This window comes from Hippocampus bargibanti, linkage group LG03 (genome assembly GCF_051943395.1).
Source record: "Hippocampus bargibanti isolate YZ-2025 linkage group LG03, ASM5194339v1, whole genome shotgun sequence".
NCBI classification, from domain to species: domain Eukaryota; kingdom Metazoa; phylum Chordata; class Actinopteri; order Syngnathiformes; family Syngnathidae; genus Hippocampus; species Hippocampus bargibanti.
Window position 1 is genome coordinate 31,024,937 of NC_142736.1, and position 17,192 is coordinate 31,042,128.

Below are 17,192 nucleotides of genomic sequence, written 5' to 3' on the forward strand. Positions count from 1 at the left end.
TAAGTTCATGAATCCATTGCAACATACTCTACACTGATGGATGTGTGAGTGGGAAGAAGACTGATCACTTAGCGAGCTAACATAGCAAGCTAACTGACTAGCTAGCGAGCTAACTGATTAGCTTGTAAATCCATGACTGTATTTAAAGGACAACCGAGGTCACTTTTTTGTTTCTTAACTGACATCAGAAAAACGTATAGTATCTAAAATACCCAAAACACGCAGTATGATATTTTTAGTCAAATGCAAAACACCAATAAAAATAACTTAAAGTGTGCTGAAACTGCCAAAAAAATGAACCTGGAAGTGGCCAGTTTCAGAAGGTCCCGCCCCCTTGTTTGTGATGTCACCCCAAGACGTCTTGCCTTGCTGGAGAATCAAAACAATGGCTTTAGATTTGGAGAATATGCTTTATTGTTACTCGTCCAATTATGAATATGATATATAGTTATGATAAATAGTTCTGAAGAGGAAAGCATACATGTTTGCAATCGATTAAATAATTTATTCCATGCCATTTTGAGGTATCTGGGGGCAGGAAATGTAGCACAAAAAGAGGCAGAAAATGGTGACAAAGCTCCTGTAAAGAATTAATCAGCCCGTTTCCACAGGCTGATTAATTCCTTACATGGAGCTTTGTCGCCCTCTTCTGCCTCTTTTTTAGTGCTACACGAAGTTTTCAGACAAGCCAAGTACAGCCAAATGCATTGACGTGATGGAAGGACTGTGTCCTTTTTTCCGTCAGGGGCGTTCCTTCAGTGACGTGGGGTGAGGACTTGTCACCAACTCAAAGACAAGACTTCTGGAATATTCATCGTGAGTCTTAAAACGTAAATCTTTGTAAAATATGCTCAGTAGAAGTCATTTAAAGCCATTTTATAAATTATGGACACAACTTGTCTGGAGACGTCGGTTGTCCTTTAACCTTAACACACCCCCTGCTGTATGCCTGCTGGACGAGAAGCATGGTCCTAGTGTCTGCCATAATACCAATACAGTGGACTTCGGCTATTGCTGGGGGTTTTAATGACTTGCCTGGCCCACAAATAGCGAAAGTCAGCGCATAAGTGATGTAAAAAAAAAAAACATTTTAATGACCTAAAAATGAGGTTTTCCAAAAAAATGGGGGTTGACTTTACTGCTTCTCCCCGCAAAAATAAATATTGAAAAAAATATAATTACAATAGTTAAACGTTAATTATTTGCAGGTGGGGTGGATCATGTATCAATATACATGAAGTGTGCTTAGAAAGGAAGATAGGGTAAGTTGGTGAATAAATTAAGTGAGCAATGTAAATAAGCAACTGTGCATGCTAATGCATTACATTAGGACATTAGAAAAACATGTATATACAGTACAGGTAACATCTGATTTATGACCGGTGCGAGTTACGACCACCCGCACTTACGACCACAACCGCCAGACCCCCTTTTTTTTTTTATTCTACGGCTGGGACCGCTACGGTGAGATCTGCAGTGTGTTTGCGATGCATTTGGTAGAATAAAGACTTCCTGTTTAAATTGAACAAGTAGGATGTTTATTTGCCGGAGCACAGAGAGAGAACCCGCTTCTCTCAGCATTGATAACTATTTTTTTTAATCGCTGTCAAAGGACCATATGTAGCGTTGTGGCTGCATTGCCGCCACCACCTCTTTGAGACTTTTTTCCTTCGGCGTCCGTCTAAGTTTGAGCATGTGTGTTGGGCGACTTCTCCGTTAGCAGGGAGAGCCATTTTTCAAAAGCACGTATGCGTGGGAAGCCGTGTGTATTTGGGTCAGCAGAACGACGCAGTAATAAAAATCGATAATACGAAATATAAAATGATAAAAATGACTCGAAAAGTTAAAAGATGTATAATTTAACTGTAAGCAGTTTAGTATATAATAGTATTCAATCGAAAATGTTGCATAAAAACAACAGATTGATATCGTCTACTATCCTGTAGTGTAAACGTCACATCGGCCATTTTGAATGGATCTCGACTTACGACCGTTTTGTCAGAACGGAACCCGGTCGTAACTCGGATGTTTCCTGTATATGTATATATTTTAACAGCATCCTCTCCGGGATGAGATACATAAATAATTAGCGTTCTTGAAGAGCCTGTTTTTAAAAACAAAATTAAATACAATTGCATATTTATAGCCAATCCATGAATACTCATGGTTCGCTTTTCAGTTTAAAGATTGAGAGGCTGCATTTAAGAAAACTGGGAAATTCCAACTTTTAATGTCATACACTATAAAGTGCATCAAAGTTAAGAGTTCCAACCAAGTGCTATCATACCAACCGGTGTAGCCCAACAGACAGCTGTCATTTCAACTAAATTGATATGTATATAAGAAATGGATTATAAAGTAAGAAAGCTAGATAGTCATGCAAACAGTTAAAAAGGTAAGATCGTTTTTTTAATAGTTAGCGAGTTAGTTGTTTAAATAAAATAATACAGTGATACCTTGGCTTACGAACTTAATTGGGTCCCAGACAGAGTAAGGCGAAAAGTGTGTATCCCAAAAATTAACATCCCATAGGAAACCATTAAAATGAAAATAATCCGTTCCCAGGTCCAGATAAAACATAATTTCCTACTTTCAAATTTTTTTAAGCCTTAAAACTACACAAAATAGACCGTATTTTATGTATAATAAATATGCTATGGTATTATAATTAAAGAAATAAACTCTACTGTAAAATAAAGTTGTTTTATTTACCTTTGTGATGGTCGTTGATGGCTTGATGAAATGGAGTGGCCGGTTTCATCAGCATTAAACAATCAATTGTGTTCTGTTTAGCTGGGTTGATAGCTTTTCGTATCAAGTGTACAAATGGCTTGTGCGGGATGTTTGTGGAGCCTGATTGACGGGATATTTTAACCTTGCAGTCTACACTCTGCCTTTAAACTCAATGTATCAAAGTTGAAACTCTCACTGTCGTCTGCCTGTTTCTTTAATGTTTAGACCACCCCCTTCAATGCTGCGTTTTTGACCAATCACGTGGCTTTAACCAAAGACTGGGGGTGGGGAATAGAGGACAAAAAAAGTCAGCTGCCATTTTGTTGTTAGAAGAACGGGCTTGTTCGCGAACGACACATTACTCATTGAGGCAGCTCCATGTACGAAAAAAGTTTGTATGCCAAGGTAAAGTTCGTATGCCAAAGTAAAATTTTCATAAATGTAACGTTCGTAAACCGAGGTATCACTATAATAGGTTACGTCCAAATTCCCAGTGTTCTTGAATGCCCCCTCAGTATTACTCCATCCGATAATTGTCTGTATACAAGTGTGGGCTACGCAACCTTCAAACTTCGATAACTGTCAAAGGCATAATTTGACGTAGCTCCACTCCACTTCACGAATTCACACGATCTTTGAATCGGGTCTGCGTTTCCATGGAGACGGGGCCCTGAGGCTGATTGGAAACGCACTTTGGTGGCCTACGTTACTCTGTTTTTGTACTTGGTGTTCTTGTTTGGTCGGCCTATATCGCCACGGTTCATGTGGTCCATGAACAGGAGCCTTCGAAGGACCCAGACTGCCAAAGGTCTTCAAGAACACACCTAACAAATATGGACAGAACTTTTGAATCGTTTAACAGAGGCCATTTCTTCAACTTGGTGCGTCCATCAGATGAGTGGATTTTAATTGTTTTGCCACAAGCTAATATTTTTACTTCCTGTCCTGATCAGCGTTAGCTGCGCTTGTTGTGGACCACCGAGTATCTGTGGGGGTGGCGAGAGCAGGACGCGCAGCAGGTCTTCTTGTAGTAGTCGTAGACGCACAGGCGGGCCTGGACCACTACGTTGCAGTTGAAGTATTCGTCTTTGCAGTGCTGGTCTGCGACGGAAATGTCACCAGGCTCAGAGTGGGAATCAAGAAAATAAACAATTGGGTCGGTTTTTCGGACTAACCTATTTGAGATACGCAAGGTTCGGGGTTGCAGTTTTCTCGGTCGGCCGGTTTGAGCCGCTCCTCGCAGCTGGTGCTGGACCGCATATCTTCGGAAAGACAGCGGACCTCGCGAACACGGAATCCCCCTTCGCATGTTTTGGAGCACTATACGGAGTCAAAAGATAAGTACTTCTGCCTGTAAAAATTAGACGACAACCGACGTCACTTTTTTGTTTTTTAACTGACACCAGAAAAAAAACGTTTTATAGCATCTAAAATACCCAAAACACGCAGTATGATATTTTTAGTCAAATGCAAAACACCAATAAAAATCACTTCAAGTGTCCAAAATCTGCAAAAAATTGAGCTGCGAATTGTGCATTTTCAGAAAGTACCGCCCCCAGTTCGTGACGTCACGCCAAGATGTCTTGCATTGCTGGAGAATCAAAACAATGGCTTCAGATTCGGAGAATATGCTTTCTTGTTACACATTCAGTGATGAATATGATTCAAATAGTTCCGAAGAGGAAAGCATACATGCTTGCAATCGATTAAAGAATTTATTTGGGCCATTTTGAGGCAACATTGGGGGAAAATCTCTCACCCAAAAAAAGAGGCACAAAATAGCGAGCTCCTGTGGCCACCTCCATTTCCACAGGCTGATAAATTCCTTATATGGCGCTTGGACGCCCTCTTCTGGCCTTCTGACGGCTTTTGGGTGCAACACGAGGTCCCCAGACCAAACAAGTCGAGCAAAATACATTGACGTGATGAAAGGACCGCTACAATGCGTCTTTTTTACGGTCAGGGGGCGTTCCTTTAGTGACGTCACGTACGGACTCGTCACCAACTCAAAAACAAGACTTCCTGAATATTCAGTGCGAGTCTTAAAACGTAAAATATAGCTATATGCGGTGGAATATTTGTAAAATACGCTCAGTAGAAGTCATTTGAAGTGATTTTACAAATTATGGACGCAACTTGTCTGGTGGTGTCGGTTGTCCTTTAAGTGAAGTGGCATCCTTCAATGTATGCTGATGTGATGTGATGATAACACAAGGAATGCATCACTCACAGCGCTCCAGTCAGTGTAGTACCACTTTGCCCCGCACGCTTTTACGTTGCAGCTCTGCTGGCCGAGCGGTCGTTCCAGCGACGAGCACTCGTACTGTGGCGCCACGGCAACCGTGTCTCGAGACCTCATGAGACACACCACCGCCCGTTCTTGCTTACCCACGCCGCACTCTGCGGAACACTGGCAGCAGACCAATCACATGCGACGTTACCGTTGCTTGAAAAGTCACGTATTTGTCCTCAGTGAGTGTTTGTACCTGGCTCCAAGGGCCGGTGAACCACTCCATGGTGTTGTCGCAAGGGCCCGTGTCGCACACCTGAGAGTCGGGAGGGCGCTCGTTGGCGCAACCCTCCAGTGGGAGGCTGCTGATGTGATTGGTCAAGCACAAGACGTCTCGCGTTCGTACGCCCATCCCGCAATCTGCAGAACACTACAAGAAAAGTTGGTGTTTATTTGTATTTATAATAATAATAATAATAATAATAATAATAATAATAATAATAATAATAATACATTTTATTTCAAGCGCCTTTCAAAACACCCAAGGACACTGTACAATAAAAACAATAAAACAAAGCACATAACAATAAAACCATAAGTAAAATGATACATAATAAAATAGCAGATAGAACTATACATTGAAAGCAATTTTAAACAAGTGGGTTTGATAATGATAATGATAATGATAATGATAATGATAATTATAATTAACAGCTGCGTGTTTTGGGTATTTTACATGCTATAAAACGTTTTTCTGATGTCAGTTAGGAAACAATAAAATGGTGTCGGTTTTCCTTCAAGTGAAGAAATTTTAATGATTGAATAATTTTAATATTTTTTTTGCAAAACAACAAAAAATGTTTCCCTCCCAAAAACACAAAACAAAATTTATGACCAAAAAAAAAACAAAAAAATTTGAATAAATAAATAAATCAGATTCTTTACATCCCATACGCTTTCATAGTGACCACAATAAATAAAACATCTGTTAATGTCATTTTTATGTTGAAATATATATATATATATATAAATATAAAAATCTATTCTCTTCCCACCTTCAAATCCCATCTCAAAACCCACCTATTTAAAATTGCATTTTCTGTGTCGCTCTCCCTCTTGTTTCTATTTATAAATGTATTTTATTTATTGCATTCTATTTGTGATTGTATTTTATTTATTATAGTATATATGCTCGTCTGTGACTGTAAAGTGTCCTTGAAAGCTTTGAAAGGCGCTTAACGTGTAATGTATTATTTATTATGATTATTTAAAATGTCATTCATTGAAAGTGCCCCTTATAATGCGGTGCACCTTATGTATAGAAAAGGTTTTTAAATATGCCATTCATTGAAGTTGCGCCTTATATTCCAGAAAATCTGGTACATTGATTGGAATGAATAAAGCATGCAAAACGATGAAGCTTGGCTCACAATAGGACGGAAACTTTCATATAGTTGGCCAAGTATTATCCTTAAGTCAATCAAATTGCATTGCAAGTACAGCTGAATAATATCGACTGTAAATGCATTGTGAATTCATCACTCACACAAGCAGATGTTTTCCAGAATGTGTTTTCATAAGGGTCAGAGGGGTTTCTTTCCATTTCACATTGGAAATGGGACATTTGTATTTATTTTAAACGAATCAGGATGAAGAGGACGAATCAGTGTGAACTAAAAAGCTGGTTGCATGTGTGAGATACCTTGGTGCCCCAATCTGTGTAGAACCAGCTCTTGGCGCAGGCGCCCATGTCGCAGTTCTCCATGTGGACCGGCCTCAGGTTCATGTTACACTCCGCGTCGGGGACGTTGTCGCCCGTGTTGCTCACGCAGCGAACGTCCCGCCACCTCTGGCCCAGCCCGCATGGCACCGAGCACTGCGGAGACAAAAATTGCCAGCGTGAATGAAACATGCAATCAATCATCCTTGCCATGATTGACAGCCGACACTCACAGCACTCCACTCTGAACGAATATACCACTCGCTGCAGATCTTAGTCTGGCACGTGCTTGAGGTCTCGGGTCGTTGCAGGTGTCCGCAACGGCTGACGTGCACGTTATGGGTGCGGTTGGCGTAGGTTTGGCGACACAAGACCTGACGCTGTTGCGTGCCCAGACCGCACGACTTGCTGCATTCCGACCACTCGCCGATGTCCCAGCTGAAAAAAGGTAAAAATCAATTAGAAACTACAAATTCTGCTTTATTCAATTCTAGAATAGACCGATATACAATCAAACCTGGGTTCTCGAACGTCTCGGTTCGCATCCCATTCGGTTTTCAACCAAAAATGTCATTTTTTTTTTATGCCCCGGTATACAACCGAAATTTGGTTCTCAACCAAACTGAGTGCATCTGAATGCATCACTCGACTATCCTCCACTTCCTTATATGTCACTTCCTTATACGTCACGTCTTCCTCATTGTGACTGACGCATTAATATTGTTGTTGTTTTATTTTTGCTAAAATGCTGACATATTTGGTTAAGATCTCCTGAATAGTATGATTTTAAAGCAAGCAGAGGATGATTTGAAAAGTTAGTATGCCCTGTGTTTGCCCAAAGACAGCTGGGATAGGTGCCAACACGCCCCGTGGCAGAAAGATAGAGAGATTTTTATGTACAGATGTTGATATTGATGTTCAAAATTGTTAAAAATAAAAGTGTTTTTATAGAATTTTACATTACCTGCTCTAGTATTAAGTTATTATCCGGTTTATGCGATGAAATAATTAAAAAGTTATTTTCTAGACTTTGAACGGATTCTGATTTTTTACATTGATTTTAATGGAAAGTGCTGTTTCGGTTTTCGAACAGGTTTCTGAAACGGATTATGGTCGAAAACCGAGGTATTACTGTATATATATATATATTTTTTTTTTTTTCATTACCTTTATAATATATATTCTCCACAGTATACATACTACATATTATTTATTGAGATAAATTAATCAATAATATATATTATATATACTATACAGGATGTACATTATAAAATGTATGAAAAATATATTCTATTTACTATATATGATAAATCAATAAATATATGTATGTAAATATATCTATCTATACATATACACACACACACACATAAATACATACACACACACACACATACACACATATATATATATATATATATATAAAGTATTAATTTCTACATATAATTCTATTTTATGTACGTATTCATTTATAAATAAATATAAATATATATAAATATATACATTTTTAAAAAGGGAGAAAAACAAATTACAAATTAAAATGTGATATATTGTTTGCATTTTGTTTTTAAGATAACATTCATCATACAAGTTAAAAAGTATGTATATGTAGTTATTATTGTTCACCAAATTAAATACATTTATACATTTATTATTCTAAATGTGATATTGTATGTACAGAATAAAAATGGAACAATGCAAACAAACTGACACAAATGAACTCACAATGCAGGACAGACTTGCAGGTTGCACGCTTCCTCCTGCGGCACTGGTTTACTGCTGCTGTCGCACAAAGCGTCCTGGACGTTGATCTGCTTTAACCGGTGTATGCAGTGAAAGATGGGATACCTGAAACCTACAAATGGCAGGTAACAGAAACAATGATAGAGAAGGTCCACCCTTGATGACACCATTAAAGGACAACCGACACCATTTTTTTTTGTTTCCTAACTGACATCAGAAAAACGTTTTATAGCATCTAAAATACCCAAAACACGCAGGCTGATATTTTTAGTCAAATGCAAAACACCAATAAAAATGACTTAAAGTGTCCCAAAACTGCCACAAAATGACATCGGAACTCGGGATTTTCAGAAAGTGCGGCCCCCGGTTCGTGACATCACGCCAGGACGTCTTGCCTTGCTCCAGAATCAAAACAATGGCCACCACGGAGTTCAGATTCGGAGAATATGCTTTTCTTGTTACTCATCCAGTTATGATTATGATTCAAATAGTTCTGAAGAGGAAAGCATAAATGTTTGAAATTGATTAAAGAAGTCCTTCCGTATCAATTCGAGCCGTCTGGACTCCATTGTAGCGGCCCAGAAAATGCACAAGATGGCGCACAAGCTCCGTTGGAAATGGCTGATTTGTCCCCTGGGAATTTTTGTAAATTTACACATTCTTTATTCGTGTTAACGCAATTGGCTGCGACACACAACGATTCACCATGGCGTTATTTATGTAGTTTTCCTTCTAATTTCGCAATCAACACGATGTTTTCAGACCAAACGAAGTACCCAAAATGCATTGTGTGTCGCTTTCTCGAGCGGGGGCGTTCCCTCCGTGACGTCACGTCAGGCATCGTCACCAACTCGAAAACAAGACTTCCCGAATATTCAGCGCGAGTCTTAAAATGTAAAATAGAGCTATATGCGGTGAAATCTTTGTAAAATGCATCTTGTCCTTTAATACGAAGAGTCATCTCACCTTTACCACAGGAAGCACTGCACTCGCTGGCGGCGGCCATCTTCCAGCCGTATTCCCGTTGGCGGCGTGGCAACTGGTTGTCGTGACGATGAGGCGGGTACCTCCCCTCGCCGGTCGGGTCGTAGTTGCCCTGCTGGGATTCGTCGTGCCCCAATTGCTGCTGGTTCTCAGGATCTGGTTTACCTTGCGATGTCTCAGAGGCAACCACGTATTCATAGTGAACCCCTGGATTGGGCTGTTGGAAGATCAACTGGGGAAAGGGACAATGACTGTACCTCCATTAAAAATACACACGAATGGAAATAGCATCTCTGCAATGACGTTTTGAACTCACGTAAATGTCCAGGATCTCATTGGTGGGCCCCTCGGCGAGGAGGGACTCCCCAGCGGTGCTGCTGATCTCATTGGGACGGCGGTAAGTGAACATCGTACCCGCGCCCTCATACTTGCCCGGCCGGTCAATCGCCCAGTTGCCGTTGACGATGGACCGTCCAGAACGGCTTTGGAGCGCTGCAAGGAAACACAGCAATTAACTCATTCCCTGCCATTCCTGAATTTCTTTGAGAATTGAAAAGCATGACGTTCAGCGTATTCCCCAATTTGTTCGGGTTTTGTTTTTTCACGCAGAGGGGTGCTGATAAAGTGCTGATCAGACCTCTGCTAATGTTTTCCTTCGCACGAAGGGGCAGCATTGGCCTTTTTTACAGCCACCCCCATTCATTTCAAGCTCAGATAACTCCAGACCCCGATAACTAGTTCTGAAGAAGAAAGCATAAATGTTTGCCATCCTTCCGTATCAATTCGAGCCATCTGCACTCCAATGTAGCGCCCAGAAAATACACAAGATGGCGCCCAAGCTCCATTTGAAATGGGCGGATTTGTCTGCTGGAAATCTGTGTAAACTTACACGTTCTTTATGCGTGGTACCGCAATTGACTGCGACACACAACAATTCACAATTGCGTTATTTATGTAGTTTTCCTTCTAATTTCGCGATCAACATGGTGTGTTCAGATGAAAAAAAAAGTACCCAGAATGCATTGCGCGTCGCTTTGTCGGTCACGGGCATTCCTAATGTGATGTCACTTCAGGAATCGTCATCATCTCGAAAACGTGATGGAAGGACTGCTACAATGTGTCCTTTTTTCGGTCAGGGGTGTTCCTTCAGTGACGTAGGGTGAGGACTCGTCACCAACTCAAAAACAAGACTTCTGGAATATTCAGCGCGAGTCTTAAAACGTAAAATATAGCTATATGCGGTGGAATCTTTGTAAAATACGCTCAGTAGAAGTCATTTGACGTGATTTTACAAATTATGGACACAACTTGTCCGGAGGTGTCGGTTGTCCTTTATCATCACATTCTGAGAATGTTCCTTCTTTCTTTGAACTTAAGTGTCACAGAAAAATAGCCAAAGAAAAATCCATACGCGCAGCATCGGGGACTTTTATTCCGAGGGAAAAAATTAGTCAGATGCTGAATGACACAACTTCAGAGGTGTACGTGACTAACTTTGAAAAGCTCACACAATCCTGTTTCACTGGCAGACCTTTTTGGCCACAAGGCTCAGTGGATTAAGGAAAAGAGAACATTAGAAATCCATTAAGAGGGTAACTTTAGACTTGTAAAAGACTGTTTGGATCGAGTGCAAGCACAGTAGGGCCCCCCTCAAAAGAAAAAAAGAGACCCTCAGAGGGAATACGTGGGATGTGTTTATTTAGTTATTTCGTTGATTTCGCATTTTCTGTGTAGCTCTTTCTCTTGTTTCTATTTATAACTGTATTTTATTTATAGTATTCTATTTGTGATTATAGAACCTATGCTTGTCTGTGACTGTAGAGCAGGGGTGTCAAAGTCATTTTTTGCCACGGGCCACATTGTAGTTATGGTTTCCTCTCAAGGGCCATTATGAATTTGGGGAACCCATTAGAATGTTTAAATCCCTTCAAATATTACATATAGAGCACACATCAAATTAATGAATAACTCGTTTTCAAATCTGAAGTCAAGAATAATGACTTTTATTGTGGTTGACATCCAAAAATATGAAATTTTGGCTGATTTTAGCAATCATCATGGAATTTAACAAGTTTGATTTGCTCTCGCGGGCCGAAAAAAAAATGATGCGGCGGACCGGATTTGGCCCGCGGGCCTTGACTTTGACACCTGTGCTGTAGAGTGTCCTTGAGAGCTTCGAAAGGCACTTAAAAGGAAATGTATTATTATTATTATGAAAAATCCATTTTAAACCTGGTTGTTGTATATTTCGTGACACCAAAGTTTACAAACTTCATCACATCATCACTAACATGTCACTGTGTACTTGAAAGAGCCACATGTTGCTTCGTCTCGCTTTTATAATAAAATCGCAATGCGTCCAGCCTGCTCTAGTGAACTCGCATGATAGAAACCTTTTAATTTGTAGATTCTGATTCACAAAAAACTTTCGAACGTCATTAAAAAAAAAACGGGGAAAAAAAGGAGTGGTTAAGACTTGTGGTTGAAGGGATCTCTTATTTAAAGTGTGCACTTTCATCGAAGGAGGGGGTCGCGGTGTCGTTTTTAGAGTTTTACAATTAAACTGGGTTCTGGCTCTCATTAAATGACATTTCAATTGCTGCCTGAGAAAATGTTGAAAAACAGTTGAAAACATGAAACGGACTATCGGTTTATCAAAGCAAGTCATGACTCAGCTTGAGAATGTCACATGACCAAAACTCAGAAAACAGGTGAGCCGTGATGTCACTTTAAAGGACAACCGACGCCTCCGGACAAGTTGTGTCCATAATTTGTAAGATCGCTTCAAATGACTTCTACTGAGCGTATTTTACAAAGATTCCACCGCATATAGCTATATTTTACGTTTTATGTCTTGCGCTGAATATACAGGAAGTCTTGTTTTTGAGTTGGTGACGATTCCTGACGTGACGTCACGTGAGGAACGCCCCTGACCGATAAAAGCGACACACAATAAACTTTGGGTACTTTGTTTGGCCTGAAACCTTCGTGTTGATGGCGAAATTAGAAGGAAAACACATAAATAACACGATGGTGAATCATTGTGTGTTGCACCAAGACTACTATTTCATACTGGTTGACACAAATTCCCAGCAGACAAATCAGCCCATTTCCACCAGAGCTTGGGCGCCATCTTGTGCATTTTCTGCGACGCTACATTGGAGTCCTGACAGCTCGAATTGATATGGAAGGACTTCTTTAATCGATTGCAAACATTTATGCTTTCCTCTTCAGAACTATTTGAATCATATTCATAACTGGATGAGTAACAAGAAAGCATATTCTCCGAATCTGAAGCCATTGTTTTGATTCTAGAGCAAGGCAAGACGTCCTGGCGTGACGTCACGAACAAGGGGGCGGGGCCTTCTGAAACTCGCCATTTCCGGGGTCATTTTGAAGTAGTTTTGGGACACTTTAACTCATTTCGATTGGTGTTTTGCATTTGACTAAAAATATCAGCCTGTGTGTTTTGGGTATTTTAGATGCTCCAAAATGTTTTTTCTGATGTCAGTTAGGAAACAAAAAAATGGTGTTGGTTGTCCTTTCAAGTGGATAGTAAGTGGCCAAAAGGGCCGCCCGCCCCAAGAGATGGTAAAAAAAACGTCTTTTTTTTTTGCCTGCTTAATTAATGTTCCGCAAACGTAACCTGAATCAGAATGTGGTTACACCAATAGAGCCACAAAAAAATATTACCAGGAGAAAAAAAAACAGCTTTTTCCTTGGCTTTTTATGATATTTAACACTTTATTTTCTATGATATCCTAAAATTGGTTGACTTCATTTGTGTGTGCGTGTGCGTGCGTGTGTGTGTGTGTGTGTGTGTGTGTGTGTGTGTGTGTGTGTGTGTGTGTGTGTGTGTGTGTGTGTGTGTGTGTGTGTGTGTGTGTGTGTGTGTGTGTGTGTGTGTGTGTGTGTGTGTGTGTGTGTGTGTGTGTGTATGTGTTTGTTTGTGCTTGTTTTAAATTCTCACCAAGGTAATTGCGGCTCTTGGCCATCTCGGTGACGTTGATCTTGGTGGCTCCTGATGGAATCTCAGCGATCTTATGGTAGCCAATCTTGGTCAGCGAATGTTGGAAGATTCTCGAAACGAGCCGGCAGGTAGTGTTGTCGCCGCCGCACACGCCGCACCTGTCCATCACCTTCCCGGAGCCCAGGAAGCCATCACAGCCTGGGTTCTGTGAAGCGCAGCAAAAGAAAAAAAATGGCCAAAGTTAAAAGCAAATATGGTGAATAGGCCATAAGCTGTTATGCTGCATACGAATGGAATAAGCTGGCAACAGAAGGGAAGTCGGCTCTGTCACAACAGACACTGGAGCTGAGGTCATTTAATGTCACTGATGGCTCAAAGGAGGACGAATTCCATTTCATCTTTTAAGGCTTTGATGAGACGACTTTGCAGGATCTCCGCGTGAAACAGAATGTCAGGATGTTGTTGTGTCATCTAATTACAGTGATACCTTGGCTTACAAACTTAATTGGTTCCCAGACAGAGTGTGTAAGGCGAAAAGTGTGTATCGCAAAAATTAATTTCCCATAGGAAACCATTAAAATGAAAATAATCCGTTCCCAGGTCCCCATAAAAGATCATTTTCTACTTTCTAATTTTATAAGCCTTAAAACTATACCTTATTTTACATATAATAAATGTGCTGTGGTATTATAATGGAATAGATAAACTGTACGGTATAAGAAAGTTGTTTTATTTACCTTTGTGATGGTCGTTGATGGCTTGATGGAATGGAGTGACCGGTTTCATCAGCATTAAACATTTGATGAGGAATGTAACCTTCTTTCGCCATCGTGAGGTATGATCCCTTGTAGGTGCTTTCTAGGTGATAATTTTACCTAGTTCATCATCAATTGTGTTCTGTTTAGCTGGGTTGATAGCTTTTTGCATTGAGTGCACAGATGGCTTGTGCGGGTTGTTTGTGGAGCCTGATTGATGGGATATATTAACCTAGAGGACAAAAAAAGTCAGCAGCCATTTTCTTTTTGGGGAACGGCTTCACTCTCTCTCTGTCTGTAAACCCCACTCCCCCTCACTACTGCGTTCTTGACGAATCACATGGCCTTAACCGAAGACTGGGGGTGGGGAATAGAGGACAAAAACAGTCGGCTGCCATTTTGTTGTCAGAGAACGGGCTCGTTCACGAACAACACATCACTCAATGTGGCAGCTCCGTGTGTACCCCGAAAAATAGTTCGGATGCCAAGGTAAAATGTTCATGAATTTAACGTTCGTAAACCAAAAGGTTCGTAAGCCAAGGGGTTCGTAAACCGAGGTATCACTGTATTCGATTGCGGGATGCCACGTCACTTTGCACCAAAACAGTTGAGGTCATACCCGGTGACACTGCATTGTACCTAAAAGACATGTCAGTCCGTTTCTATTGAACGCTTCCAATGAGCATATCATCCAACAAATAAAAAGTCCCCAGTGGAAAAAAAAGAATAGAAATACAGCAATGAATAGCTGTTAGTGACATGACGACCATTAAACGGCTCAACCGTGTCAGCGTAAAATCCATCAAACCTCACACGACACCATCACAGTAGTCAAACTCCCCCGTAAAACAAACGTTGACACGAGGTCATCCTCGGCTACTCCGATGGCAACAATGCATCTCTATGGAAACGGGGACTGATTTATGGATACATAATTGGACTCGTCGATGATTCTCATTCAACCACGAAAGTAAAAATATGTGTGGCGCCTGACGGGAAGACTCATAAAGTCTGAAAATCATGTTGAAACAGATGGGCTCAACTTTTCAACTTTGGTGACCGTGACATGAAAGAGTCGTAGCTTAGCAGCTGAAGAATTCGACATTCGAGACGTGCATTGTTTGGCTCTTTGTAAAAAAAAATAATAATACAGTGATACCTTGGCTTCCGAACTAAATTGGTTCCCAGACAGAGTGTGTAAGGCGAAAAGTGTGTATCCCAAAAATGAATTTCCCATAGGAAACCATTAAAATGAGAATAATCCTTTCCCAGGTTCCCATAAAACATAATTGTCTACTTTCTAATTTTGTAAGCATTTAAAACTACAGAAAATATACCTTATTTTTTCTGTATAATAAATGTGCTATGGTCTTCTTCTTTTCCTTTCGGCTTTTCCCTTCAAGGGGTCGCCACAACGAATCAGTAACCTCCATCTTCAGAGGTATGATACGCATGTTTGTTTTGGCCCAGCATTTACGTCGGATGCCTTTCCTGACACAACCCTCTGTATTTATCCGGGTTTGGGACCGGCACAAGAAGACGTATGTTCCTTTGTGGCTACAGAACAAGCAACTCGCTCAGTAAAAGGCTCCCAAACACGAAATAATAATAATAATACATGGTCATCAGCACAGCAAAAATCAAAAAACCAAAACTATACTCACCATTTGATGACAATGCTCTGATCTTACCATGAAATGGGCATGTCTTTCCCGATTGCAAGCTAGCTATGGCATTATAATTAAATCAATAAACTGTACTATATAATAAAGTGGTTTTATTGACCTTTGTGACGGTCGTTGATGGCTTGATGGAATGGATAGCTTTTTGCATCAAGTGTCTCAAGAAGCTCTGGGTTGTACAGCTTGGAAGTTGTGATATTGCAACAGCAACAGATGCAAGCAGACACACTAGAAACACCATTAATAGCTGGTTCACTTGCTTGTCTTTTCATTTGAAATTGAACTGATGACTAGTGCGGGTTGTTTGTGGAGCCTGATTGATGGGAATTTTAACCTTGCAATCTACACTGTGCCTTTGAACTATCAAAGTTGAAACGAGTCCAAATTTCAATGTTTTCGATCCATTTTCTAACTCTATCTCTGTCGTCTGCCTGTCTCTTTAATGTTTAAACCACTTACCCTCACTGCTGCGTTCTTGACAAATCACGTGGCTTTAACCGACGACTGGGGGCGGGGAATAGAGGACAAAAACAGTCGGGTGCCATTTTGTTGTTAGGAGAACGGGCTCGTTCGTGAACGACACATCACTCATTGTGGCAGCTCCGTGTGTATCCCGAAAAATAGTTCATATGCCATGGTAAAACTTTCATAAATTTAACGTTCGTAAACCGAAAAGTTCGTAAGCCAAGGGGGTTCGTAAACCGAGGTATCACTGTATCCTCTAAATGACAACCTCACACCAACGCTGGAGGAATTGCTTCAAACATTATATCAGAAAGTAACCCTGTTTTCAAAACTGAAAGTGATATTCAGTACGACCAGCTTATTAAAATTAATATTTTACGCTCCAGTTAGTAATTTAATGACTTGCCCTTAATGAAGGAGTTACAATTGGCTAATATGTCTATCTTAGCTACAAATGCAATGCTCATTATGGCCAAACATGTGTGTGAAAAGAATGCTGATGTATGCTTTTAATCCGTTTTTAATGTCAGGCTGCCATGGCACTCTATTCGGCAGAAATAACACATCTGAGTAGAATGTGAGTACTACTTCGCTTGCATATGATTGATGTGGAGGAACTCAATTTGCAGCGCTTCAACATATTTTTTATATTATCAAGAAGGAGCACAGAATCAGGGCAATAAATGAGTTACAGACACTCCCCAACTTACGAACAATATACGTTCCGAACGGCATTTCGGAAGGTGAATTTGTTCGTAAGTTGCTTCAGTGCTATACAGTGATACCTCGGTTTACGAACCCCTTGGCTTACGAACTTTTCGGTTTACGAATGTTACATTTCTGAAAATTTTACCTTGGCATACGAACTTTACTTTGGCATACGAATGTTTTTCGTACACGGAGCTGCCTTTAT

The 17,192-nt window shown here is 40.4% G+C and overlaps 1 protein-coding gene across 3 annotated transcripts in view; it reads right to left on the reverse strand.

Annotated features, from left to right (window-relative positions):
• Nucleotides 1-85: 85 nt before the first annotated feature.
• Nucleotides 86-17,192, reverse strand: part of thsd4 (thrombospondin type 1 domain containing 4) — a 32,655-nt gene continuing 15,548 nt past the window's right edge. For 2 of the 3 annotated variants that reach the window (XM_088993049.1, XM_088993048.1), the window contains exons 8-17: nucleotides 13,378-13,582; nucleotides 9,724-9,899; nucleotides 9,390-9,639; nucleotides 8,406-8,535; nucleotides 6,917-7,121; nucleotides 6,666-6,839; nucleotides 5,220-5,393; nucleotides 4,964-5,143; nucleotides 3,909-4,053; nucleotides 86-3,834 (exon numbers count right to left, since the gene is read on the reverse strand). In XM_088993049.1, the coding sequence (XP_088849175.1) occupies nucleotides 3,689-3,834; nucleotides 3,909-4,053; nucleotides 4,964-5,143; nucleotides 5,220-5,393; nucleotides 6,666-6,839; nucleotides 6,917-7,121; nucleotides 8,406-8,535; nucleotides 9,390-9,639; nucleotides 9,724-9,899; nucleotides 13,378-13,582 (1,785 nt within the window). In that variant the 3' untranslated portion in view covers nucleotides 86-3,688. Of the gene's footprint in view, nucleotides 3,835-3,908; nucleotides 4,085-4,963; nucleotides 5,144-5,219; nucleotides 5,394-6,665; nucleotides 6,840-6,916; nucleotides 7,122-8,405; nucleotides 8,536-9,389; nucleotides 9,640-9,723; nucleotides 9,900-13,377; nucleotides 13,583-17,192 lie in introns of those variants that run through there. The other variant, XM_088993051.1, reaches the window with a different exon arrangement.